This window comes from Pleurodeles waltl, chromosome 7 (genome assembly GCF_031143425.1).
Source record: "Pleurodeles waltl isolate 20211129_DDA chromosome 7, aPleWal1.hap1.20221129, whole genome shotgun sequence".
Classification (NCBI taxonomy): Eukaryota; Metazoa; Chordata; class Amphibia; order Caudata; family Salamandridae; genus Pleurodeles; species Pleurodeles waltl.
Genome location: NC_090446.1, coordinates 391,382,069 through 391,409,815, shown reverse-complemented (window position 1 = coordinate 391,409,815; position 27,747 = coordinate 391,382,069). Strand labels below are relative to the sequence as shown.

The following is a 27,747-nucleotide window of genomic DNA, read 5'->3' as shown; positions in this document are numbered from 1 at the left end:
GGTGAAATAATCCGATATAGATGCAATGTACTTAAGTAATTCTAAGGCATTTGCAATTGGCCATTGTCTGGCATTTCCAATACATATTAGTCACCAAAAATATCAAAGGGTGAAAGTGGAATTAATTACGCAATAGTCTAATGAAGTTTCAAGCAGAGCTTGATTTGTCGATGCTGTCAGGTATAAACCCAGCTGGGTAATCCCTGTTATTGATAATCCATCTATAACTTTATGTTGTGTATGAACCCCTCATGAGCACATACAAACCACCAAAAAGTGATCTCATGGATCAGATGTGTATGTGCATAAGGAGAGGCGTTATGTCGTAGCTATTAACAATGTTCTTCTGCACCAACTCTACCCTCCCACGGAATTCTTCATAACTTGCATTTTGCTGCCATCATCACCCTTTGTCCTTCCCTCCTTCTTACCAGAGGTTGAAGTGTATGAAAAAGTATGGGAATTATGATGAGATAAGTGGGGGTGGGGTCAGCAAGTTTAGGGGAGGGTCCAGAGATGTGGCTAAAAATAACAAATCACTCTGAAAATATCTTGTTGGCTTTCATCTTCAGGTAAATACATATAAAGTATAATGCACACACCTTGTTATGTCTGCCTCTCCCTTGTTTTCACAGTACAGGAGCCTCTAGCATTACCTTTTCTAGAATGGTTGTTTTTCAACAAGAAGTATGGGAATTTACTGTCAATTTAAGAAAGATTACAAATATAGTTCCCAATAGATTTCACCCACTTCAACTACTGTCTCTCACCGATCTATTTTCTCATCAGTGAGTGGGGACAGTACAGGTTTATCCAATTTTTCCTCATTTCTCTTAGGTCTACAGGGACCTATGCTAGACTGAATAAGGTAGAGGAGCCTGTGGTGTGTCCTCTTCAGGCTATTGACTCATTTGGGTCTCTATGGAACTGTTGAGGACCGGATCGGTGTCCACACAACACTTCTAGGGTCTACAGGGACTGAATCAAGAGTGGGGAAGGCTTGAGAAGTGGTGTGTTTCCCCCACACTGGGAATGAAGCAGTGAATATTTTTTTTTTTCACTACTGTGATGTCACCACAGTAAATAACTAGGATCCAAGTTCCTTATCCACTATAAAGGTTCCCAGTAGAAACTGTACACAACAATATTGATGCTAATCATAGCCAGTTTGCAAATGACTAGAAATGGTAATATTTGTTCAACTTACCCCTTTGGGTCTCTGGCGAAGGCGTGAGACACCAAACCAGTGGTCTCAACCTTTCCAAGAGATGTAGCAAGGATGAGGAAGTCCTGAGAAGAGTCTGCTTCCCCGCACTGACATTACAGCCTAGAATACGGTTTGCTTTTCATCACTGAGATGTCACTACAGTATCCAGTCACAACACCGTTCAGAGGGCAACAGAGCATGCAGGTGTTACTAGGCCCAACCGTAGGATCCTGAGCACCTGGGCCAAGAATGCCTCCTGCATTTGACTCTTAGGGGTAGCTGTGGGTGATCAGTCAAAGTCTCCCTCAGGGGAGGTGTGGATACAGATTAGCGAACATGGCTCATAACTGAAAGAGAGCGTAACAGCAGCAATAAATCATTTCCAGCCAAAAATTATATTATAATAAAAAGAAGCATTTTATTTCTAACATCTGATCACACAAAGGACATTTATGACCGTCACAAGCCACAACACATTTCCCCCTGGAGGTCGGGGCTATCGTGTTTCAATGGCAAGTCCCTGTCCCACTCGTTCCTCGCAATGTGGTCAGGGTTATTCTGCATTCACTGGTGCCCACATCCAGAGAATTCTCACTAGCAAGCCTTAACTCAAGAGCCCATTGTGACTCTTCAAATACAGTCAAAAGTGTCATTGCACAGCAGCACTTTCAGCAGCAAGTTCTCTGAGGCCTGGTAGGCCTCTAACAAGTCTTACCCTCTCTGGAAGAGAGGAAGTATTCAGCGTCTTGGAGGGTGCCCAACCGCAGGCACTCTCACCAGCTCCAGTCCTGCTCAAGTAAGTCAGCTGCACGTGAGTATTGCAGCAGCACGCAGCAAGCACAGGCTTTTCTCTCGCCTACATGGCCATGCTCTAGCAGCAGTCAGAGGTTTTTCTGGGCTCCTCCTATGGAGTAAATGTCCATGCTTTCTGAAGGGGGAGGATGATTCCAATGCTGCTGATTTCAATCCCTTTTGGGGGCATTCTAAGAATTGTAGATGTTAGTCTTAGTCTGCTTTCACTGAGCTAATTAGACTGCCACATCCAATAGCAATGATTTGTAGGTGAAAAAGTCAGAGTTCGAAACAGTGTTCCTCATAAAATAGAATTGTGTGGTCAAACTACAAACGATAAAGGCATTGACAAGTAGTATACTCCAAAACACTGGTCAGCATAGTGGAACTTTCGCTATTACAATCCAGCACAGATCAGCATTCCTTAAAGCTACATGATCTGAAGTCTTCTGACCATTTATTTATAACACACTGTGCCCTAGACTCAGGCAACACTACTTTAAAAACGATTTTTGACATATGGATTACCTCATGTAGATCCCCTTGCCATGTGGATTACCTCATGTATAACCCCTTGCTGTTCTTTACAGGGGACATTAATTTCTTAAAATGTGCATACACATTCCACCAAGGCAAAGGCATCACTTTGGTTCCTCCAGGAATGTTTATGTGAGAGACATTAACACAGTTTGAGGTGTACAAAGAGAGCCTCGCCTCCCTTCTCCAGTGTGCTCCACCAAGCTCATAGGAATGCAGTGATACACACATCTGTCTGGGGGGAATTCCTCTACCTACTCATGGCTTCAACATACAGGCCTGGGTCTCCCAAAGTGGAACACAGGGCCTTCCATGTAAGGTACCATTGCAGGCACACTTGCACTCAGTGTATGTACAGAGCACACACACTGTCCAGTACTGTTAACTTCATGTATTGTGCCACCACAGGCACACATATATTCAACATACATTTGCTGTGCATGCACTGCTCAGTACTGTAACCTTTCTGTATTGTGCCACTTGTAGGTACACATGCAGCCAGAGTACACATTCACCATGTGTGTGCTGTACAACTGTACAGCCTCCATGTACTGTACTTTTCACAGTCAGACAAACACCCAGTACATGGATTCATCATGCATGCACTGCATAGCACTACACTTTTCATTTACTGAGCTCCTTGCTGTCACACATACATCCAGTACATGCATTTACCGTGCACGCACTGCATAGCCCCACTCTATCCATGTACACTACCCTTCCCAGACATACATACAACCGATGCAGTCACCACTGCTGCACTATGAGGCACGTCATATCTACCTGATGCAGCCCAAAGTTGAGATAAGCACACAGCAGCAGAACTTTTAAAAGTAAGTGACTCTTCACTTCTACTGGTCACTATATAGTATGAGGCTACCACTGCTACGTGCTGCTTAGTTCCTGGTGAAGTCAGTAACGTTCCACCATTATGCAGGTAGAGCTTTGGGCACCCCTCTTGATCCAAAAAGACCACAATCTGTGAGAAAGGCCTATGTCTTAGTGCACACACATGATTCGTGTTTGCTTATGACAACAAAAATCAGCATTAGGGATCCAGACAACAATACAGTTGGGCACTCAGAGCAGGGATACAGGTCCATTACCATGCAGAGGACTTTTCCGTCCCAACATATACCATGTTAACTGTAATGGTTTCCAATGGAAGCCAATATACAACAATACTATTATGAATGCCAGGAGTGTTAACAACTTTCAGTCTAATATTTGTGTTGCACTTTGAACGTAATGAGTTGAAACAAAATGATAAAAATCAGATGTGATTTTACAGAATACAAGGGAAGCTGGCTGACCAGTACTGAGGAAATTACTTTAGAGAGCAGGCTTCTAAATACTGAGTAGGAACTTTTGGGCAAATAATAGCATGAGCTAATACGTTAGGTGGGTAGCAAACTAGTGGCTTTCTTGCTCCCCAACTAGAACCTACAGAGAAGGGTGCTTAGCCACTTTGCTGTTCTCCACAGATGCCAGGGCCAAGGGCATCCAGGTTGGCTGGGTTAAAAATGTGAAGTGACCAAAACATGTCATGCGCCGTCGCTCTTGGCCAGTGAGAGTGTGGCCTGTCAGCACACTTTAGGGATGCCTCAGGGCAGCATACCCAAGGAAAGAAGGAAACTGCTGTCCTTTGGCAGTAAATCATCTTTCAGGTCATGGTGTTAGAACCTACAATCCGTGGTCATCAGGTCCTTGGTTTATTTGGCTGGTCTCATCAGTCGATATTGACTGGAAAATGAGACTAGTAAAGGTGGTATCATCATGGTGGCCTGAGTGCTTTGGTGGTGCAGAATAATTATGAGTTAGAGGGGGGATGCCCTCTGGGACACTATCCACATTTACTAATGAAGGTGTCTGCCATACAATCATTGGCATCAAGCAGGTAATCTCAATGTTACTTCCAGACAGTACTTTAAATGTGGAAAAAAGAAGTGCCTGTACTCACCAGTTTGATTGGGTGCACCAAGGAGCAGTTAGTGGTATGTCTGGGGTGTGGCTTTGAGGGAGACATCTAACAATATCAACATTTTGTGGGTGTCAGTCAGAAGGTGGTGATCGTTCAATCAATCAATCAGTCAGTATACTTGTAAAGTGCGGCTAGTCACCTGCTAGAGTCTCAAGGCGCTGTGGGGGGGGTGGGCAGTAAGTGAGTGGTCGTCAAAGAACAGAGGGGATCAGGTGAAGAGCCAAGTTATGATGTATTATCTGAATTGCGATAGAGTGGGAGATCTTCTGAGGTGGATGGGAAGGAAGTTCCAGGTCTTGGCAGCATGGTAGGAGAAGGACCTTCCTCCGGCTGTGGCCTTCCGGACGTGTGGGATGGCGGCAAGGGTGAGGTCGGCAGAGCAGAGCTGTCCGGTGGGCATGTAGAAGTGGAGTCTCTGGTTGAGGTATTCTGATCCGGAGTTGTGGAGGGCTTTGTATGCATGCGTTAGAAGTTTGAATGTAATTCTCTTGTCTATTGGTAGCAAGTGCAGGTCTCTCAGTAGGGCGGAGGTGTGGCTGTATTTGGGGGCGTTCTTGATGAGACGGGCGGAGGCGTTCTGTATGCGTTGCAGTCTTTTCCGTACCTTGATGGTGGTTCCAGCGTAGAGTGCGTTGCCGTAGTCCAGGCAGCTGCTGATGAGGGCCTGAGTGACTGTTCTTTTAGATTCGGTTGGGATCCATTTAAAGATCTTCTGAAGCATGTGCATGGTGTTGAAACAGGCGGAGGAGACTGCACTGACTTGATGGTTCATTGAGAGTGCTGAGTCCATGAATCCAAGGTTGCGGGCGTGGTCGGTGGGGGCCGGAGCGCTTTCGAGGGCAGTGGGCCACCAGGAGATGTCCCTGGCTGAGGAGTTGTTGTCGATGATGAGGACTTCTGTTTTTTCGGTATTTAGCTTGAGGCAGCTCTCCTTCATCCAGACGGCGACTGCCCTCAATTCATTGGGGAAGTTAGCTTTGGCTGTGTGTGGGTCGTTGGTGAGGGAGATGATTAGCTGAGTGTTGTTGGCGTATGAGACGATGTTGAGTGCGTGGTGTCTGGCGATGGTGGCTAGGGGGGCCATGTAGAGGTTGAAGAGAGTGGGGCTCAGAGAGGAGCCTTGCGGCACGCTGCAGATGATCATGGTGGCCTCCGAATAGAAGGGGGGGAGTTGGACTTTTTGGGTCCTGTCGGAGAGGAAGGAGGTGATCTATTCTAGTGCCTTGTCTCAGATGCCGGCGTCATGGAGACAAGTCTGTAGAGTGCGGTGGGAGATGGTGTCGAAGACGGCAGACAGGTCGAGGAGGATGAGAGCCGCGGTCTCACCCTTATCTAGGAGGATGCAAATGTCAAATGTGGCGGCGAGGAAGGCGGTCTCTGTGCTGTGGTTGCTCCGGAAGCCTGACTGTGAGGGGTCCAGGATGTTGTTGAGTTCGATGTGTTTGGTGAGTTGTCTGTTGACAGCCTTTTTGATGACTTTAGCTGGGAATGGGAGTAGAGAGATGGGCCGGAGGTTCTTCAGGTCATCTGGGTCTGCGGTGGGTTTCTTCAGTAAGGGCTTGATTTTGGCATGTTTCCAGATTTCTGGAAAGGTGGCAGTTTCAAAGGAGTTGTTGATGATGTGCTAGAATTTGGGTGCAATGGTGCTGCTTGCTTTGTTGAAGATGTGGTGGGGGCAAGGATCACAGGGAAAGCTGGAGTGGATGGAGTTAATGATGTTGAGGGTTTCTTCGTCGGAAACGTTGGCCCAGCAGAGTAGGTGGTGGGGGTTTGGAGGAGCTTCGGTGGTGGATATGACGGTGGTGGGTGTGGGATGGTCCTGAGTCAGGAAGCTGTCATAGATGTCTACTATCTTGCTGTGAAAGTAGGTGGAGAGGTTGTTGCAGAGTTCTTGTGAGCAGAGGATGTCCATGGAGTTTGCTCTGGAGTTGGTCAGTTCGCTGATGATGGCGAAGAGTCCTTTGCTTTTGTGTGCGTTGTTGTTGATGCGTTCCTGGAAGGCGTTTCTCTTGGTGGTCATGATGAGTTGGTGGGGTGTGTTTATGGCTTTTTTGAAGGCTTCATGGTTGGTGGGGGTCTTGTTGATGCGCCATTTTCTTTTGAGGCATCTACAGTTTTGTTTGGACTCCTTGAGGGCGGAGGTGAACTACTTGGCTTTCATTGATGTGTGCCTGTTGGAGGGTTTGTTGATGGGTTCCAAGGTGTTGGTGCAGCCTAAGATCCAGTTGATGAGGTCCCAGGCAGCTGTGTTAGTGTCGGGGTCATCTGGGGGATGAGTTGTTTAGGCTGGTGAGTAGCTGGTCCTTGAGGATCTTGTTCCAGCTCCTGTGGGATGGTAGGTGAGCGAAGTGTCAGTCGGGGGATTTGCTGAAGGTAAAGTGGATACAGAGGTGGTCGGTCCATTGGAGTTCGGTGATGTGGCTAAAGGAGATGCGGTTGCTGGCAGTGAAGATGGGGTCGAGTGTGTGTCCGGTGGAGTGGTTGGGCGAGGTGATGAGTTGCTTGAGTCCAAGGTTGGCGAGGTTTTCGAGCAGTGTCGTGGAGTTATTTCATTGGGGTTCTCCAGGTGGAAGTTTAGGTCCCCGAGGAGTATGTAGTCCTTGGAAGCAAGCGCGTGGGTGGTGACGAAGTCAGCGATGGTGTCGCAGAAAGGTGGGCGGGGGCCCGGCTCTCTGTTGATGAGGGTGCCCCACAGATTAGTGTTAGGCTCGGTTCCAATCTGGAAGTGGATGAGTTCCAAGTTGGATGTGCAGTCTTCAGTGCTGGTGGAGTGGTGCAGGGACTCTTTGTGGATGATGGCGATGCCTCCCCTGGGTTGGTTTGTGCATTCATTGTGGATGATCTTGTAGCCGTCTGGGATGGTGATGGCAATGTTTGGAGCTGAAGAGAGGTTCTGACCAACTGTTATAAAAATCAGTAGCATGGCATAGTGAAGTTGGTAGACAGTAGGAGATGTCCGGGGATGTGGTGTCAATGAGATTCCAGAGTTCGATGGCGTGCCTGTGGATGGAGCGAGTGTTGATCAGGATACAACTGAGGTTCTGTTCTGCTTTGTGGGTCTTCGGGGTGGGCTTGAGTGACGGAGTCTGGTGAATTTGCAGTGGCGACAGGTGAAGGGTCCCTCGGTGTTACTTTGTGATGCCTGCTTACAGTTGTTGTCATGTCCTGGGTTGAGTGGGATGAGTGCTGCTGACGAGAAGCGGCGGTGGGCGAGAAGTCCAGGGGTCCTTGCACTGGTCGCAGTCGGGTCGCGGATGGATGTATACAGGCTAGCCTTAGGCGTGACCGCTATTAAGCAGGGAGGAGAGGAGAGATGGGAGGCGGGAGTGGGAAATGGCGCGATAAAAGGGGGGCCGGGCTGCGGGGGCAGCAGCGGCAGGAAGCCTATTTATTTTGCAGTTTGATACAGAGGAAACTTGGCCCGAGTTCATCTGAGCGCTTTACATGACAATCAGACGTTTTACATCAAAACATGTTTTTTTTAAGCACTGGTGGTTAAGTGAGTTATACATAATCACCGGCTGATGAGCTGATGCCGACATGTGAATCTGGTTATCCAGTTCCATTACCAGAATCTCTGGTCACGTCTCCTCATTCCTGTTGTGATGGCAATTAGAACTTTCAGCACCTTGTGCGCTGGAGCCATACTTCAGAACCTGAGCTCTGCTGCCACTAGGAGTACCGGTACCCTCCTTGCCCAAGTAGAAATTCCGGTTTTCAGCTGGCGAAAATTAAGAAGTACAGGTACTTATTACCGATGAGTACCGGACCTTTTAAAGCACTGCTTCCAGTTCTTCAATGTAATTCCGTTTGGAAAGAGGTCTGAGCCCTATTTAATCCTTTCTCAAGCTGGGGGTGTGTTGTTTCCTCCGTTATACTACACTACGTCCATTTGTTGTGGGCATTTGATTGTCACGCCACCTCACCAGCCCTCTCCCCTGGTCAACTTGCATCGGCCCTCCCTGCACAATGCATTCGTGGTTTGATCGGATCAGTACTAGGGGGGTGTATAGTTATCAGTGGACTAATGTCCTTTTATAATGTCTTTATGCATCTGATGGTATGGTTCCTTAAATGAAACACAGGACAGGTTGCTATTAATTGTCATTGTCTTTTGTGTTGCAGCATAGGGTCTCCAAAGCTAACCAGCCTACATGAAGTGCCAGAAATTCCACCAAAGGGTACGTATGTATTCTGTCCAAAACGATGCGTGAGTTGTGATATGCAAGGCAGACACGCCCCTTACCTTCACCTCTGCGTACCTGTTAAGCCACAGGTTGATTGATAATTTTAAGCATTAGACATTTAACATCTATGAATACTAGTTTTACTTTTTATATACTGCTTCCTACCAAATTGTCACGGTTTCGTGGCACTCTAAATAACATGCTTCTCGCCCAAGCTAGTGTATTGTTAATTTAAACTGCTCACTGCCAAGTTCACCACTGAAGGTTTTGAAAATATAAAAACAGATGGAATACGTTTCCTTAATTTTGGTTCTTTTTATAGGAGTCTGTATTCTGCTGTGTGCACCCTGCGCTCTGCTGGTGGAATCAGAAACTGCTTTAAAGTTGTATGTGGCGAGTCTTGTGCAGTATATTGTGTGTGTGTGTGTGTGTGTGTGTGTGTGTGTACGTACACACACAAGTCGGCTCCCCTGCCATTTCCTGGTTTAAAAGGAGTGATCAATTTGACAATTCCTACGTGAGTTGGCAGGAGACAGTCGTGAATAGGCGCACATCTACGGACTTGTAGCAATGGAGTATCTATAGAGGTAACATCCTACTCCAACTAACTCTCTCATATTTCTACCCTTTTAGTAGAGTTCACAGCCAGAGAGGATAGACAAGAGGCAACTGAGGCAGCCAACGAATAAAACGAAGATTTCTTAAGACCTTGAACTACTGTCCATCACTTTGGAATGAGACATTGAGAGTCTCGTGTATGTTAAATTGCCTTGGCCCTAGTGGAATGTGCATGCACATTTGGAGAAATGAATGTCCCCGTGATTAACAGACAGGGATATACATGAGGTAATCCATATGACAAAGGTAGTTTTCAAAGTAGTGTTGCCTGTATCTAGGCCACAGCGTGTTAACAAAAAATGGTCAAAAGACTGCAGATCAGGTCGCCTTAAGGAATACTGATCTACGTTGCATTCTGATAGTGAGACTTTCACTATGCCGACCACTTTTTTAGAGTATATTACTTGCCAATGCCTTTCTTGTTTGGAGGGTCACCACCCAACTCTGTCATCAGGGACACTGTTTTGAGGTCTGACCTTTACACCTACTAAGCATGACCTCTCGTCCCTGCCTCGCCTTCCTTTTAACGAATGAGGCTTCCTGCCTCCCCCTAGACCCTCCCTTCCCCTTTTAAATCCCCCACCCCCACCACCTCCTGTTTTTTCTGTCTAGCCCACGCTAGACTTACCTTTCACTTTTTCCTCCACGGCGGGGCCTGGGGGTCGTCGTTCCTGCACTCCTCGAGGCACGGGGCTCCTCAAGGTGTGCTCTGGCCGGTCGCGTCTCTGCAAGCAGGAGGGGCTGCTTGTCAGACGCGTCCTGAGAGTCGGCTGACGAGGTCAGTCGGCTCTTTGCGGCTGGGGCTTCCCTTTTCGGTTCCTCGGCCCGCGGAGCCGCGGGTATGCATTTTGGGCATCAGGACTGGTAGGACGGGCGTTCTGCCCGCATTTTTAACTAAAATCTTTAGTTATTGGTATTTTTGGATTGGTTGAATGATTTTTTGTGGGAGGCCATGTACTCAGTATATTTAGAGGTTGGGCTCAGTGTGGTGGTAGTACTATTTGAGACTAACATGCCGAGGGTTCCTTCAAAACGACGCAGGATTGTTTCTTCTTCCTCCTCCTCAGGGGAGGAGGTACTGCTGCCATTTCTACACCTGGGGGTCGCCAGGTTCCGGGTGGTGCTTCTGTGCCACTCATGTCCAGGGAGGAGGTGCAGGACATGATAGAGGTGGCTGTTTCTAGGGCTCTCCAGGCAGGGATGGCCAGGCCTAGTCGGTCTAAAGCGGCACGTCCGCCTGCTACTGCGGAGAGGTCCTCTTCAGATGATGAGGAGGGGGATGCTCCATCTACTTCCTCTAGGGGAAATATGTCTCCAGGGAAGAGATGTGGGAGGTGATGTCACATGTACGGGACAATTTAGGTTTTCCAGTGTTTCAGCCTACGGGATCTGACTCCCACTTGTTCCCGCAGTATCAGACGCCTTCTAGGTTTGCCATGCCTTTTCAGGGACCTGTGAAGGATATGGTGATTCGGGAATGGAAGGTTGTGGATAAAGCTCAAGTTCCACGATTCCTTCAAAAACTTTATTTACTGGAAGGGGAGGATGTGCTACCTCCCTCTGTTCGTCTGGATTCCATTTTGGCAACCCTGATTGGCAAGACGGCAGTCAATCCGGAGGATTGTGTGCCTACTGATGCCACGGACCGTAAGGTGGATTCTGGTCTCAAGAGGGCTTTTGCGGCGGAGAATCGTGCCCTGAGAGCAGGTATATATTCTGCTTATGCGGCCCAGTCGTTGGTACAGGACTTTGATAAACTGGCGGTTGCTGTACAGGAAGGTGCGGAGTGCTCCGAACTTCTGGTTGGTATGGAGCAGCAGGCCAGGTTGCTGGCGGACGTATCGTCGGATGTGGTCTGTACTTCGGCTCTGGCAGCTGAGGCTTTGATTGGGGCCCGTAGGTCCCTCTGGTTAAGGTCGTGGAAGGCGGATCCTGGGGAGAAGTCTGCTCTCCTAAGACTGCCTTTTGAAGGTCGTAGCTTGTTTGGTGATCAGTTGCCTTCCATGCTTTCCAAGGCATTTAAGGAGAGGAAGCATGCCTTGCCTTATAAAGGTGGCTCTGCTTCTGGCAAAGGGTGGAAGAAGCATTCCTGTTCTTCTCCCAAGATGGATGCAAAATCTTTTTCTTTCAGGAAACGTCGTTTTCAGCCCCGTTTTTCCCCTAAGAAAGCTGCTCCTTCGAACCGGGATGGGTTCAAGAAGGGGTCCTGACAATCACTGTGGGCCTGGCATAGGGCAGATTGGGGGAAGGCTGAGGCCCTTTCTTTCAACTTGGCAGGAGAGTGTCAGCGATCATTGGGTGCTGGACATTGTGGCCAATGGTTACGTCATAGATTTCGATGTGGTGCCTCCAGATTCAGGGGTGCGTCCCACTCCTCTGCCTGCGGTCGGGGCACGGAGAGAGGCGTTGTTGAATGGAGTACGAGACTTACTTCTCAAAGGGGCCTTTTCCCACGTTTCTCTAGAAGAAAGGGGTCGGGCACTTATTCTGTCTTGTTTCTCGTTCAGAAGGTGTCAGGGGGTTTTCGGCCTGTTCTCAATCTGAAAGGAGTGAATGCTTGGATCAAGACGGTGCATTTCCGCATGCTGTCAATTCAGACTATTTTTCCGATGGTCAGTCAGGGGGATTTTCTGGCGTCGCTGGATCTGCAGGATGCATACCTACATGTGCCAGTGGCAAAGGCTTCTCAGCGGTTCCTACGGTTTGCAGTAGGCCTGGAGCATTATCAGTTTTGTGTGCTGCCTTTCGGCCTCAAGTCTTCTCCCCGGATTTTCACGAAGGCGCTGGCCCCTCTGGTGGCTCTGCTACATTCAGAAGGGGTGTTTATTCATCCTATCTAGACGATATCCTAATACATGCACCCTCACAGGTCCTGTTGCGGAGCCAGGTGGCCCGGGTACTGGTGGTCTTGCAAAACCACGTGTTTTTGATCAACTGGGGGAAGTCAGATTTGGTCCCTTCTCAAGATCTGGTTTTTCTAGGGGCTCGGTTTCGGACTCTTCTAGGTTTGGTGACGGTGTCGGAAAAGAGGTTAGGTGTACTCCAGTCCCTGGTAAGGGAGGTGGTGTTGCAGGCTGCCCCCCAAGCGCTTCTATGGTTACGTCTGCAGGGTCATTTGGCATCCGTAATATTTCTGGTTCCTTGGGCGCGATTCCATCTTCTTTGCTTGATGAACTGGTTCCTGAGAAGGTGGGCGCCAGGGTCTGGTTCTCTGCTGACTCGGATTCCGGGGTCAGGGTTGATTCGCAGGGAGTTGAAATGGTGGTTGGGGTCCAATCATCCTCAGGTAGGGGTGTCTTTGTCTCCTCTGAGCCCAGTTGTGTTAACGACGGATGCCAGCCTCTCAGGTTGGGGTGCTTGGATGGGGTCGGCACAGATTCAGGGATTTTGGTCCCCGCTGGAGGCCAATCGGTCGTCGAATTGGCACAAGTTGAAGGCAGTGTTGTTGGCTCTGATTCATTTCCAGGTGTCCCTGAAAGGAGTTGCGGTTCTTGTTCGGACAGACAACTTAGTAGCCAAGGCTTATGTAAACCGGCAGGGGGGGACCAGGTCGAGGGCTCTGTTCAGTCTGGCAAGGAAGATTTTTGTGTGGGCTCAGGAATGGGTTCCTTCTCTCCGTGCTACCTACATTCGGGGGGTGGTCAATGTTCGGGCGGATCTGCTAAGCAGGGTGATTCCTTCCTCGCAACTTTTCTCCCTCCGGAGGTTGCTGTTTCTTCATCTTGTTCGTCTCCGGTGTTGGATGTGTTTGCGTCCCTGGAGAATGCAAAACTCAGTCGCTTCTGCTCCCGGTTTCGTTGTCCTCAGGCTTGGGAGGTGGACGGGATGTCGTGTCCTTGGCCTCGGGGCCTTTTGTACGCTTTCCCGCCATTTCTGCTGATCCGGTCCTTTCTGTTGAGAGTGCGCCATCTGGGTGCCAGGGTTATCTTGATTGCGCCCCATTGGCCGAGGGCGAATTGGTTTCCATTGCTGCAGTTGATGGCATCCGGTCGGATGTGGCCTCTTCCTCTTTGTCCGTCTCCCCTGGAGTTTCCTTGCCTCTCAAAGGGGTCGTTGAGGAGGTTACACTTGACGGCCTGGAAGTTGAACGCCGGGGTTTGACGGGTATGGGGGTACCAGATGCTTTGAGTTCTACTTTACTGGCTTCAAGGCGGCGTTCCACTTTGATTTCGTATGGTAGACAGTGGAAAGTTTTTTCTTCTTGGTGCTTCTGGCATAAATTGGATCCTACATTCACTTCCATTTTTGATGTGATGCAATTTTTACAGGATGGTGCACAATTGGGGTTGTCGTGGCTTCTCAGTGGGTGGCTATTCAGGCATTTAGGGGTCCTTGGCGTAATCTGTCGGATGAGGGTCATTTGATGCCTAGATTTTTTCAGGGGCTTCTTAATTTGTTTCTTTGCCCTGTACGTTCTTTTCCTTCCTGGGATCTTTCATTAGTTTTGGATGCATTGACTGCTGCCCCTTTTGAACCTCTGGGGGACTGTGACTTGCGTCATCTTTCTTTGAAGACGTTCTTTTTGGTGGCCATTACTTCGGCCTGCCGTTTAGGGGAATTGGGGGCCTTGGCCTGTTCTTTTCCTTTTTGTAAAGTTTTTCTGGATCGTGTGGTGCTTGTTCTGGTTCCTTCTTTTATTCCAAAAGTTAATTCTTCTTTTCATGCTCGCCAGGAGGTCATCCTTCCTTCATTTTGTCCGAATCCTTCCTCGGATGAGGAGGTTCGGTTACATTCTTTGGATGTGCGCAGGGCATTGTTGGAGTATCAGCGTGTGGTAGCTCCTTTCCGTAAAGGTGATTCGCTTTTTGTGAATTTCGGTCCAGCCCGGAAGGGTGAGAAGCCTTCAACGGCTTCATTAAGTCAGTGGGTGAGATCCTTGATTCTGTTGGCGTATTCGATGAAAGAGGTGGTTCCTCCCCAGGGGATTCATGGGCGTTCTACCGGGGGTATGGCAGCTACGGTGGCTGAGCTTCAGGGGGCTTCAGTGGTGGAAATTTGCATGGCCGCCACTTGGGCCTCTCCTTCGACATTTGTTAGGCATTATAGGCTGACGCGCTTGGGTAGTTTGGAGTCGGTGTTGGGTTACCGGGTCTTATCCTCTATGAGGTAATAGGGGTAGGGTCTTGATGGTCTTTATGGATTGTAATAAACTTCTTGCAACTCAGTGTCCGTCTCCTGTTTTCTCTTGCTATGTCTCATTGGTTAAAAGGAAGGCGAGGGAGGGACGGGAGGTAATGCGTCCATTACTTACGATAATGGCTTTACTCCTAGTCCTACTCCCTCGCCTTCCTTTCCGTTCCCTCCCGCCCCCCGGTACGGACCGCCTGAGTTGCTGCTTGGGCTTGTTTTTGTACAGGAGGTGGTGGGGGTGGTGGGGGGTTTAAAAGGGGAAGGGAGGGTCTAGGGGGAGGCAGGAAGCCTCATTGGTTAAAAGGAAGGCTAGGGAGTAGGACTAGGAGTAATGCCATTATCGTAAGTAATGGACGCATTGCCATTGGGTGTGGCAGTCTAAGTAGCTCAGTGGAAGCAGACTAAGACTAACAACTACAATACTCAGAATACATTGGGTCCATACACAAAATCCCAGGACTGTAAACTGTGTACATAATGACATGGGGCAAGGTGATCCCTGTAACCTTCTGCCAAGTGGTACTTGCAAAATATAGAGGATTTATATTGACTTAGAAGGATACTCATTTTAGTGATAACTGTCCTGTTTTGATCATTTGAAAATGATCTGGGCTATATAACAGGAGCCTGCGTAACTGTAGACCCCACTTCCACACAAAGGCCTTCTTAGCATTACCTGCAGGGATCTGGGCACAGCCAGCTGGCTATTATGTGAGTCCAAATGGGAAGACACATGGACTCATCACACCATTGATTGGAAAAAAAAACAATTATAAGGATATAAGTACTTAAGTAGCAAGACAATCCTATGTGTAAAAGATGCCACAAAAGCAGCATTGATGCAGAAAAAGAGTATGCTCTTCTCCCTGGAACCATCCCACATTGGTGGAATAAAAGACTTGTTCATGCCTCAGTCCTACCCAAAATCCCATACTTGTCAGCCCTTCCAATTTAGGGGGTAGGATATACATCTGCAGCAGCACTACTGTCTGCCAACTTCACTATGCCGTGTTATTGATTTTTATAACTGTTGTTCAGAACACAGTGTTTCCATCCTAGCAGTTAAACAAATAAAACAGCCCCGCACAACCGAACAGAGGAGGGCTGGAAGCCAAGCAGCAACTACACCACTATGTTCAGGGCCAATGTCAAGCCATGAGGATGGGATGGGCAGTAAATACCCTAAGTACCACCGGTATGCCCAGATGTGGGTCCAGGTACCACTGTGTCACACAACTTCAGCTACGTCTGGAGAGGACATGGTATGGCTGTTCAGACTGAACTGTTCCTATTGGAGCAGGATCATAACTGATTTGCTTATGGCAGGTCTGTCTAGAGTGTCATTCTGCGCGAAAAAGAAATGGACTTGAATTTGATTGCCAGTGGCTAAGGTTACTTCAAGCATTCCTTTCTTCAACTTGTTATTTGTTGTAGTAGAAAAATAACGTGTGATTGGTGCGCCCAGACTTTGGTCAGTTGCTCATTGTGGCTCACAACTCAATATACCTCACGGATGAGTCCTTTGTAGACTGAAACTGGTCTGAATTACTTGGGTGCCCTGGAGAGGATCTGGTCTAGTTGTTCTAGCTGGAGGATACCTATTAGACCAGACTAGGACTGATTTGAATATGGCAGGGCCCTTTCTAGAGTGGGTAATTATAGTTTGGATGCAGCTGATGTCCTTGAAAGTAACTTAATTTATTTTAAGCATTCCTTCCATCAACTTGGGTGTTGCAGGGCTTGGTATCACGGCACCTTAGAGGTCTGGTCAATTATTATATTGGCAGGTCATGGGAACACCACACACCAACCCGCCCATCTCCTGATGAGGAGACAAGAGCAGCCCAAAGCTACTTGGCATATAGGGCTATCCTGCAGCACGGACCAGAAAATGAGTACAAGATGATAGTGACAACCCTGGAAGCACAGACCCCTTTGCCCCCCATTTCACAGCTGGGTCGATCTGTGCAACTTGGCACACATGGAGAGACATTTACAAGCTAGTCCTTTGCCTTGGCAGGAATTAAATAAAACAAAAATGCCTTTCATTGCTTTACAGTAGCAAAACATACCTCTGAGGTAATTTCGGACTCACAACCTCTTTGTTTTTCTGTAGTTGCCAAAACTGGTAAACCTCAGATGTATTGCTAGCAACAAGTCGAGAGCTTCATCAAGGATTTTAAGGGTGTCTACAAAGGCCTGTTTCAAGGGGGGGGGGGCATCTTTCAACTGTCCCCAGGGCGGTTACCTCATAAGTGGGATCTGCCTTGATTCAGAGACATCACGCTTTCAACTGTCCTTAGCATGGTGACATCATAACGGAAACTGCCTTAATGTAGGAACATCACATTTTCTGCTGGCCCTAATTTGAAGACATGATAATGGAGCAGTCGTGATCCAATGATATCATCTTTCTGTTGTCTAAATACAGTCACATTACCTTGCAACTGCCTGTCTTGCTGTTGCCTTGTGAGGTGCTCTTGTTCAACATAAGATTCCCTTTCTTCCTTCTTTCACCCTCTAGCTGCTGCTGATTCAGCAAAAGCGCAGATTTAAGTATTACAATTAAGTTTCAAATGTATAATCCAATCACTGATTAATGTCGGTGGGAAAGATGTGCTTCCGATCACTATTGGGACTCTCCCTGAAAGACACATTGACCATGAAGACAAGACAGAGTGAGGGCGGAAAAATCAAAAATGAATTTCACTTTTCCTTATTGGTCACAAACGTAAAGGTGAAAAAGGGCAATGTTTCTGTACTTGGACAAAACTGTTAAAAAGCTAAAAAAAAAAAAAAACACACACATTACCAAGGAACCTGTCTGGCTTTCCTATGGTGCAGGCACATAGACTGCTAATCATTCAGGTAGGTATGTGCACACAGATGACATACACGCAAGCAACACATATACTCACACATGCATATGCAGTACAAATTGGTGCAGTTTGTGGTAGATAGTGAGCAGGCACGCACAGAAGACGGTGGGGCAACTGACCAGAAGCCTAGGATATTGTTATACTTAAGAAGCACATTTGAGACGACGGATGTCGGTATGCTAGCTATTTGTGGGGCACTTGAGTAGGGGAGGAAGTGTCAAAGAAAACAAAGAAACTCTGTACTTATCCCTAGTAAAGTTTGAAAATGTTTATCAAAGTTAAAATATATCTCTGTGAATCACAGAATTGACTGGCAAGGAGTTCCATCAACAGTTGTTAACAAGCCTTTCCAAAGCAACGGGTCTCGCGTTTACTCGAGTTAAAGCTATTAGCTTTGTAGACTCCTAACTAGACTTGTCTTGCCACATGAACTGAAAAGTAAAACTGTTTAGCACAAAGCAAACAAAAAGGAAACTCAAGTACGCTCGCAGTAAAATGTATCGACAATAGTGCAATTATCCATGTAACCGGCAAAAGTGCAAATATCCATGTAACTAAGTTGACGTCATGCAAAGCGCTTGACTACTGCCCAGTGAGATTGTGCTGTCTGCGAAATAAAGAGGAAAAAGTAGTCCAAAAACCATGCAGAAAACATAGAGCCTCGTGTGTTTTCAGTAGATGTCCAGTGTGCTCGAGGCAGGCTAAACACTGTGGAAAAGGCATGACCTATGCATGCCTTTCACTAATGAAATCAAGCGGATTGTAAAAGGCAAGCCAACGAATCAACCAAACTGAGAAGCTGGACATGGGTGTGGTTACAAGCCTGTAGAGAGATAGCAAAAGGGACGGAGCGCTTTGCGCTCAACCCTCAAAATGAGTACTGCTAAGCAAAGGTGAGACATAAATATGTAGCATTTTACAAACAAGCTTTCACTAGGAATCACATAGCTGTAGAAAGGAGAGGGAGCTCACAGGTGCCAGAAAATGAAATCATGAGATAGGAAGTAGCTGGCGTTCTGTTGTTAAAAGAACGTACACTTTCTAGCCTGAACAAGCTATCAACAATTTCCAATCTGGAGAACCAAGATGTCAAAGCAATCTCAAAATGTCCTAGATAACGCAAGAGCCATGCCTTTTCAGTTAAAGTTATGCTAAGGCAGTGTTTTAACATTGTCAAGTGGGTATTCCCAAGAGTGGTGAGGGAGACAGATCAGACACTAGATGCTTTTAAGGGTCTTGAGAGATGAGGTCCTGTTAAAGACTGCCTTGTGACTCATGTACCTCCTGCGTGGCTGATCTGAGCAAAGAATGAGGATTTGTGGTTCTTTACAGTTCATAGAATTATACAAGTGTAGGTGTCAGTAGTACAGTTTTATATCTCAGGGTTCCAAGTGACATCATAGGTAACACAAACTTCCCTCTTGTTGCCCTTTTGATGTCTCAGACCCCTTCATCCTCTGCAGAATCACCCCCATTATTGACAGCTACACCCTAAGGATGCTATATATCTGTGACAATGAAATCTGCTTACCTGTTTTATTTCATGCCTTCAAGTGTCACAGAATGTTTCCTCCACCAGTGAAGAAGGGCAGGATTCAGACGCATTTTCATTCCAAAGGAGTGTACCCTATTTTTTTTAATTTAAGACAACCCAAGAATAATCTTCTCTGCCTTCAAAGAATGTACAGAGACCAGTTCTTGAACCCACGGAGACGGTCACATCTGCGATCCGTGTAAGTACTGCACCAAAATAGGCTGCACGAAGTTGAAGATAGGATGGAACCATTAGTAGGATGGGTACCTGCTGAGGGCAGCAGGTTGTTCGTGTTGAGAAAGGTTGAGCCCACAGTGTCACACATGAATGGAAATTATGTTCTGCCTTCCTTCCTGGAGTGTTTTGGGAATTGGAAGATTCATGGATGCCTTTAAGGTGTACCTGAGCAAGGCGAGGCTTCAACGTTGTCAGTTTTTCTTGATAATTTGTTTCGAACACTCTGGTCTATATCTCCAAAAGTAGATGCACATCATGTTCTCAGAAATACTTCACTTTAGGAATTTTTAGATGCTGCTGATATCGACAAACAGTTAATTTGGAATGGCCGCGGTCTTGCTCCAGACCTCATTTGTTATTCAGCAGGATTCCTTCATAAGTATTGAGGTTCAGAGTTGGGAAGCAGGGATTATATTCTGGCGATTCTGTTCATGCATCATCTTTTCCTCAAACTAGTATTTATATTTTTAATTTAACATCACAAAATGAACATAGAAAAAAATCGTTCCTCATGTTGTTACAACTCCAAGCAACTAGGGTCCGGTTGGGACAGATCAATAGAGAAAGGTGAACCACGCTGCTTACATATCCAGATTGACTTAACTGAAGCATACATCACTGAAAGTAACTTCGCCACTGTTTAGTACTGACGTGGGACTACAAAGAATTCAAGGTACATAGAGCAATCATTTCCAGAAATATTACACAAGGTGATTACTTATTCAGTGTTTGATACATCATCCTCCTGATTCAGTCTGCTACGTCCGAGGTTCAGTCAATTCGAAAACGCCAGATGCCACTTGGATGCACACTGGCTGGGCCTAATGTTGTAGTCTCAAATGAAATAAAAGGGGTGCTTTATGTAGGACTTGGTGCTCACAGCTGTGACATAAATTATTCAACATAGAATATCCAATCCACGGTGCACTTGAGTGGGAAGATAGCACCCCACTTCCCTTAAACCGAAGAAAACTAACAAAAGCTATAAGGCACACGTGCAAAATTAATCAAAGTCCAATCCACAATCAAATCAAGTCCAACGTGTGTTTATTGAAGCATCTCTTCAGAAATTATGATGTCCAGCCAGCCAACACGTGTTTCGTCATGCGAGATATTATTGCTTTGACTTCATCAAGGCTGAAAAATTAATGAAAATACATATATCTTACAAAGTCATTTATATGGTAACACATGAGAGTGTCTAACCAATAAGTGTGCTCCCCAGTGAGCAAATATTATAGAAAGTGCACTGTCAAAAATAGAACAACAACTTACACAACATATATACATATAATCATAGCTAGTAAGCAATTATATATACACAACTTACAGAAGAATGGTATATATCAGTGGTTCCCAACCTTTTGACTTCTGTGGACCCCCACTTTATCATTACTGGAGCCGGGGACCCCCACTGAAACTTTATTGGAATCCAGGGACCCCCCCACTGAGTGTTCACAAATAGCAGGGGACCTAATCAGTTAATATTATTTAATTTTCTAAGAAGTCGCGGACTCCCAGGGGTCCCCGGACCACAGGTTGGGAATCACTGGTATATATCAATAAGTAGGTGTGGGAAGGTGTGTCATAAATACCAAGCCATAGAGTAGCAAATGACAAATATATATTATGTGTTTAAAGCTTAAATCACCTAGTGCTGTGTCCAAGCATGTGACCACCAGTATATTTTATGTGAAATAAATTATAATAGCCAGTCAATACGCCCAAGATTGGACATGTTAGTAGCATGTCTTCAATCAGGAAAGAAAAATTCAAAAGAGAAAAAAGGAGAAAAGAAAAACTCACCTATGTATCCAAAAATGTGATGACGTTATGGTGTCAAATAAACTTAATCGTTCTAAATTATGTCATATTCTCCCGGTATCAGTCGCAACGTCCTCATATCTAAATAGAATGATTAATACAGATAACGTAAGAAATGCATTGTAGTCAATGACCAGATTGTTTGTTCAATAACATACAGCATGGCTAATGTACTTTAATGGCCTTGCAACAATATGTAATAAAAAAATACACTCATATATTGTGGCAGTGAAGCGTGGTAGTCTCTCGATGTGACTACCTTAATAAAATATATATAAATAAATATAATTGTTATCGACCAATGTAAACGATAAATCGGCTGTGAGATCTCAGCCGTTTAGAAAATGGTGATGTACTCATTTATAGAGTCATGCGTCCACTACGGTGCACAAAGGAAAAATGGTTAGCATAAGCTAGGTCCGTCTATAGCAAAAATTAGATTCAATAAGATCCAAGTTCCATTTACCTGTACAGGACGTAGTAACCACTTCGTCCTCGGCGTCCGCACTGCAATTACAGAAAACACCGGCCATTGTGTGCGCTTTATGGGAGGACCATACATGGAGAAAGAAAGCGGACTGTACGCCCCTCACAATCCCGCCATACTGGAACTATATTTTCGATGCGAGTGGCACTACAATATGTAAATAGTAAAGTCAGGCATCATTATAATCAGATGAATAATGCCAAAGCTATGAAAATCCATTGTGGTTCCTATCCATCTAATGGTGGTCATTCGAATGGAAGCAGCATTAAGTCCCTGATTCATAAATATAATGCAGTAATAAGATGAATTGCTACATAATAAGTCATTCGCCCAAGTAAAACTCCATCTCATGGTTCGTAGTAAGTCCTTCCTCAACTGTTCTCATTTTGAGAATCCAAGAGCATTCTTTTTTTCACAGATGCAACTCTCTATTACCTCCACGAGGATCAGGTCAAATTTGTTTCATTTAAAAAAATGTGAAACTTTTGGTTGGGCCCTGCAAAGTACATTGATTCATGTTGTACAATGGGGTATCTAACATCATCCTGCCGTACTGCTCTAAAATGTTTGCTAATTCTTAACTTCAAGGCTCTGATTGTGCTGCCGACATACATTCGTTGACATTTACAAACAATAGCATAGATTACATATTTAGTATTACACGCAATATCTGAATAGATATGAAATCTAGATTTTCCTACTAGATTATGACGGAAAGTCTTAATTTTATTAAAGACACGGAGGCGAGTATTATGCTTCTCTAACTTGCTTTAATTTTAATAGCAGCAGTCAAGAAAACTACAACTCCCAAAAGTCTTTGAACCAAGAAGCCAATGGGAGAGAAAAACGTAAAGAAAACTGCACCAATCAGAACAATGGAAGCTATGTATCCACTAAGCTTGACTGCGACCAGCCCTCTTTCTTGATGCGAGAAGGCTAGTAATTACGAGAAAACAACGGGAAGATAGCCAAGATTATAGCAATTGCTAGAGTCAAAGAGCAAAAGTCCTGGATCAGCTCCAGACACAAACAAAGTGAAGAAGATATCTGGAAGGGAGGAGAGGTACTGCATCGGAAAGGCTCCGGCTGTCCAGTCGATATGTTCATGTCCGACAAAACCACATTCTGATCAGGTAGAAGTTTGAGTTGATGTGGAGGTTGCTGCAGGGAAGGGAAAAAGACAAGAGAAAAATCAGAAGGATCTCCTTGTTGAGGCGGGATAATACTCGCCTCCGTGTCTTTAATAAAATTAAGACTTTCCGTCATAATCTACTAGGAAAATCTACATTTTATGTCAAGAACGGAGGCTCATATTATGCTATTTTAAAGCATATTAATCACTATTGATGTAGCAGTATGAACTGGTTTACAATAAAATGTCCTGAAAACATTATCTTGGACCAAACAGCAGATCTCAGAATGTCCTCTAACCTGGATCCAACCCAAAAGGCCTTGGAAACCATGGCCCCTCGGACTGAGTGAGCTCCGAATATGGAGGTATCAATACCCGCCAGGGACATGACCCAACGAACCCATCTGGCTAGAGTCGCAGCAGATACGGGATTGTGTGGTTTTTGGAAAGAAATTAACAATTGGGAAACAAAGGACTTTCTGAGATAAGCTGTACGTTCTTCATAACACTTGAGACATTGTCCTACACATAGCTTGGGTTGATCAGGAAAATATGGGTAAAAAACTGTACGTAAGTTAGTTTTGGTACATTTAGTAATGGAAAATAGTACCCCTGTGGGGGCAAACTGTCGAGAAGTAATATCAAGTGCTCTAACATCCGATAAGCGCTTAATAGAAACTAAACAAAGCAACATAGTAAGTTTTGCTGAAAGCATTTTTAAAGACAAGTCAGAATTATCCTGCCAAGACAGAAACAAATTCAAAACAACATTGACATCCCATAACTTTGAATATTTAGGTAGTGGAGGAATTGAACATTTTTACTCCCTTTAACAGCCGGCAAAGTAGAGGGTGTTCACCCACCGGTTTTCCGTTGACGTAAGTGTGATGCATGGAAATAGCAGACCTATACAAATTAATTGTCCTATAAGACTTACCTGCACTAGCTTGCGCAGCCAGAAAGTTAATTACGTAATTTAGATCTGCTGAAACGGGATTGAGGTCCCTTGCCATGCACCAGCTAGACCAAAGAGACCAGGCGGAAGAATATGCTTTTCTGGTGCCTGGAGCCCAGGCTTTATTGATGAAGTCAGTAGCTTCGTCCAAAATTGGGATGGTAGATGGGGAAGGCCTGATACCTTCCAGCCTGAAAGGATGAGTGTCTTGTTGAGAACCAAGGGATGAGGATTCCCTAATGGGTCAAGGAGAAGGGAGGGAAAAGAGGGGAGCAGGAAGGGAAAATCGATTGCCAATTCCAATAGAGGAGGAAACCAAATTTGAGATTGCGAAAATGGTACCACCAAGACCAGAGTTGCCTTCTGACGTCTGACTTGGGCCAGAACTCTGGTGATCATAATAAAAGGAGGGAAAGCGTAATTGATCATCTGTGACCAATCCTGAAGAAAAGCATTGGCGGCCAATGCCGAAGGATCCGGACGCCAACTGAAAAAGAGGGGAAGTTGGGCGTTGAGGCGAGAGGCAAAGAGGTCTATACTGAAGGGGCCCCATTTGTGGAGGATAGACTGAAAGACTGAGGGGTGAAGTTTCCAATCGCTGTAATCTCTGAGGAAACGAGAATACCAGTCTGCCGTTTGGTTTAGGGAGCCAGGGAGATATTCTGCCGTGAGAGATATTTTGTCGTTCCATACAATATTCCCAAAGGCTTTTTGCCAGGTCTGCTAACGGCTTTGATCTGGTTCCTCCTAGATGGTTTATGTATCGGACAGCCGAAACATTGTCCATGTGGAGGAGGATGGTACACTGAACCCTGCCTTTTGCCAGACTCTTTATTGGAAAGGAACCTGCAAGCATCTCTAAATAGTTGATGTGCAATGTGGACTCCGTTAATGACCATGTACCGCCAGTCGAGATTGGTCCACAACGGGCGCCCCAACCCGTCAGGCTTGCATCGGACTCTAACACAAGATCTGGGGCTGATGGAAAGATAGTTCTGCCGTTCCAGGCATCTAAATGGTCTATCCACCATTGGAGCTCTAGGCGGGATTCTTGGTCCAGAAAGATCAGGTCCGAATAGGCTAGACCTTTTCTGAGATGACGGATTTTTAATCTTTGAAGAGTTCAATAGTGCAAAGGGCTGTGAAATATGGTCTGAATCGAAGAGGACAAGAGGCCCACAATCCTGGCTAGAGATCTCAGAGAGCTTTGGGTTTTTCGGAGCGTTCTTAAGATTTCTGATTTGATGGAATTCACTTTTTGTAGGGGAAGGTGAAGGGGGGAAGAAGAGGAATCTATTTCGAATCCCAAGAACTGAATCCTCTGAGAAGGGACCATGCTTGATTTTTCAACGTTGACTAGTGTTAGAAATGGGGTTTTTGGTTGGCAGTCAGGTTACCCTCTGTCCAAGCAAAAGCCCTCACTCTAGTCAGGGTAAGTCACACACTATCCAAGATTATCCTGTGCCCACCCTCTGGTAGCTTGGCACGAGCAGTCAGGCTTAACTTAGAAGGCAATGTGTAAAGTATTTGTGCAATAAGTCATACAATACCACCATCTAACACCACAAAAATACACCACACAGTGTTTAGAAAAATATATAATATTTATGAGGATAATTGTAGGTCAAAAAGAATAAAGATGCAATGGAAAATTGTAGAACTATCACAGGAAAGTGATATAAAGTGTCTTAAGTCTTTAGAATGCAATACAGTGTCTTTCAAGCACAAAGTACCTGGTTTCTGGTGGAAAATCTCCTCAGAGGGCCACAGGAAAAGGGATGCGTGGAAAAAGGGTGTGTGCGTCGATTTCTCCTCAGCACACAAAGACTTGCGTCGTTCTTTTCCACGCGGGGAAGTCGGGCGTCGTTTTCCGGCGCGCAGACAGTCTCTTTTTGTGGATCGCGGGGATTACCAGATGTCCCGGGTCTGTGCGTGGATTCTCCTGTCTGTTTTCCGGCTGCGCGTCGTTCTGCGGGGCTGCGCGTCGAAGTTTCGATCTCACGGTAGGCGTCGCGTCGATTTCTCCTTGGAAGTCGGGCGGCGTTGTCCTTGCGATGCCGTGCGTCGAAAGTTTGGTCTCACGGCAGGCGTCGCGTCGATTTCTCCTTGGAAGTCGGGCGGCGTTGTCCTTGCGAGGCCGTGCGTCAAAGTTTCGCACTCACGGTAGGCGTCGCGTCGATTTCTCCTGGAAAGTCGGGCGGCTTTGTCCTTGCGAGGTTGTGCGTCGAAGTCTCGATCGTCCCGGGGGCGTCGCGTCGATCAGCGTCGGTGTGCGGCGTTTTTATCGCCGCGAAACAAGCTGTGCGTCGAAATTTTCGGCGCACGGAGCGTCCAAGTGAAAGGAAGAAGTCTTTTTGGTCCTGAGACTTCAAGGAACAGGAGGCAAGCTCTATCCAAGCCCTTGGAGAGCACTTTCACAGCCAGACAAGAGTTCAGCAAGGCAGCAGGGCAACAGCAAGACAGCAGTGCTTTGTAGAAAGCAGACAGGTGAGTCCTTTGAGCAGCCAGGCAGTTCTTCTTGGCAGGATGTAGTTTCTGGTTCCGGTTTCTTCTCCAGCAAGTGTCTGATGAGGTAGGGCAGAGGCCCTGTTTTATACCCAAATGTGCCTTTGAAGTGGGGGAGACTTCAAAGAGTGGCTAAGAAGTGCACCAGGTCCCCTTTCAGTTCAATCCTGTCTGCCAGGGTCCCAGTAGGGTGTGTGGCAGTCCTTTGTGTGAGGATAGGCCCTCCACCCTCCCAGCCCAGGAAGACCCATTCAAAATGCAGATGTGAGCAAGTGAGGCTGAGTACCCTGTGTTTGGGGTGTGTCTGAGTGAATGCACAAGGAGCTGTCAACTAAACCTAGTCAGACGTGGATTGTAAGGCACAGAAGGATTTAAGTGCAAAGAAATGCTCACTTTCTAAAAGTGGCATTTCTAGAATAGTAATATTAAATCCGACTTCACCAGTCAGTAGGATTTTGTATTACCATTCTGGCCATACTAAATATGACCTCCCTGCTCCTTTCAGATCAGCAGCTGCCACTTCAATAGTGTATGAGGGCAGCCCCAATGTTAGCCTATGAAGGGAGCAGGTCTCACAGCAGTGCAAAAACGAATTGAGGGTTTTTTACACTACCAGGACATATAACTACACAGGTACATGTCCTGCCTTCTACCTACACAGCACCCTGCTCTAGGGGATACCCAGGGCACACATTAAGGGTGACTTATGTGTAGAAAAAGGGGAGCTCTATGCTTGGCAGGTACTCTTAAATGCCAAGTCGAGGTGGCAGTGAAACTGCCCACACAGGCCTAGCAATGGTAGGCCTGAGACAAGGAAAAGGGGCTACTTAAGTGGGTGGCACAATCCGTGCTGCAGGTCCACTAGTAGCATTTAATCTATAGGCCCTAGGCACCTGGAGTGCACATTACTGGGGACTTATAAGTAGATTAAATAGTTCAATCAGGTATGATCCAAAGTTACCATGTTTACAGAGAGAGAGCATATGCACTTTAGCACTGGTTAGCAGTGGTAAAGTGCGCAGAGTCTAAAAACCAGCAAAAACAGTATCCACAAAGTGGAGGGAGGCAGGCAAAAAGTTAGGGGTGACTACCCTAAGGCTGTCAGGTCTAACAACTAGAAACCCCAGTTGGGAAAGGAGAGAACAAGTTAGTTGTAGATGGGAAAGAGGGGTCTCGCGATTCTGATGTAAGATAAGGATATCGTCGAGATAAATCAGCAGTCTGATGCCCAAAGATCTGAGATGCGCCGCTTTTGGCTTCATCAGCTTTGTGAAGCACCAGGGTGCTGAAGACAGACCGCACAGAAGGGAAGAAAACTGGTAAGTTTGACCGAGCCAATGAAACTGAAGGTACTTGCGGTGATCCCAGTGAATGGGAACCGAAAGGTACGCATCCTGAAGATCTAGACGTACCATGAAGTCCAAAGGGAGGAGAATATCCCGTAAATGGAGAATTGTCTCCATTTTGAAATGTCAGTAGATGACAAATTGGTTGAAAAACTTTAAATTTATGACTGGTCTGAACTTCTTGATCTTCTTCTGAACCAAAAATAGGGAACTGAGGAACCCGGAGGGATCTGGCGTCAAAATTTGGATGGCGTTTTTGGAAAGGAGAGAATTCACCTCTTTTGAGATGAGAAGAGACATTTCTTTTGAGAAGTTTAGCGGTGGAGGAAGATAAACTTGGTGAGGTTGTGAATAGAACTCTATTTGGTATCCCTGAACGGTATTCAGAACCCATGG

At 46.2% G+C, this 27,747-nt stretch overlaps 1 protein-coding gene across 1 annotated transcript in view; it reads left to right on the top strand.

Annotated features, from left to right (window-relative positions):
* LOC138304104 (arf-GAP with SH3 domain, ANK repeat and PH domain-containing protein 1-like) overlaps nucleotides 1–27,747 on the top strand; it is a 1,221,419-nt gene that overhangs the window by 1,047,257 nt on the left and 146,415 nt on the right. The window contains exon 26 of the mRNA XM_069243851.1: nucleotides 8,643–8,698. Coding sequence (XP_069099952.1) covers nucleotides 8,643–8,698 — 56 coding nt within the window. The remainder of the gene's footprint in view (nucleotides 1–8,642; nucleotides 8,699–27,747) is intronic.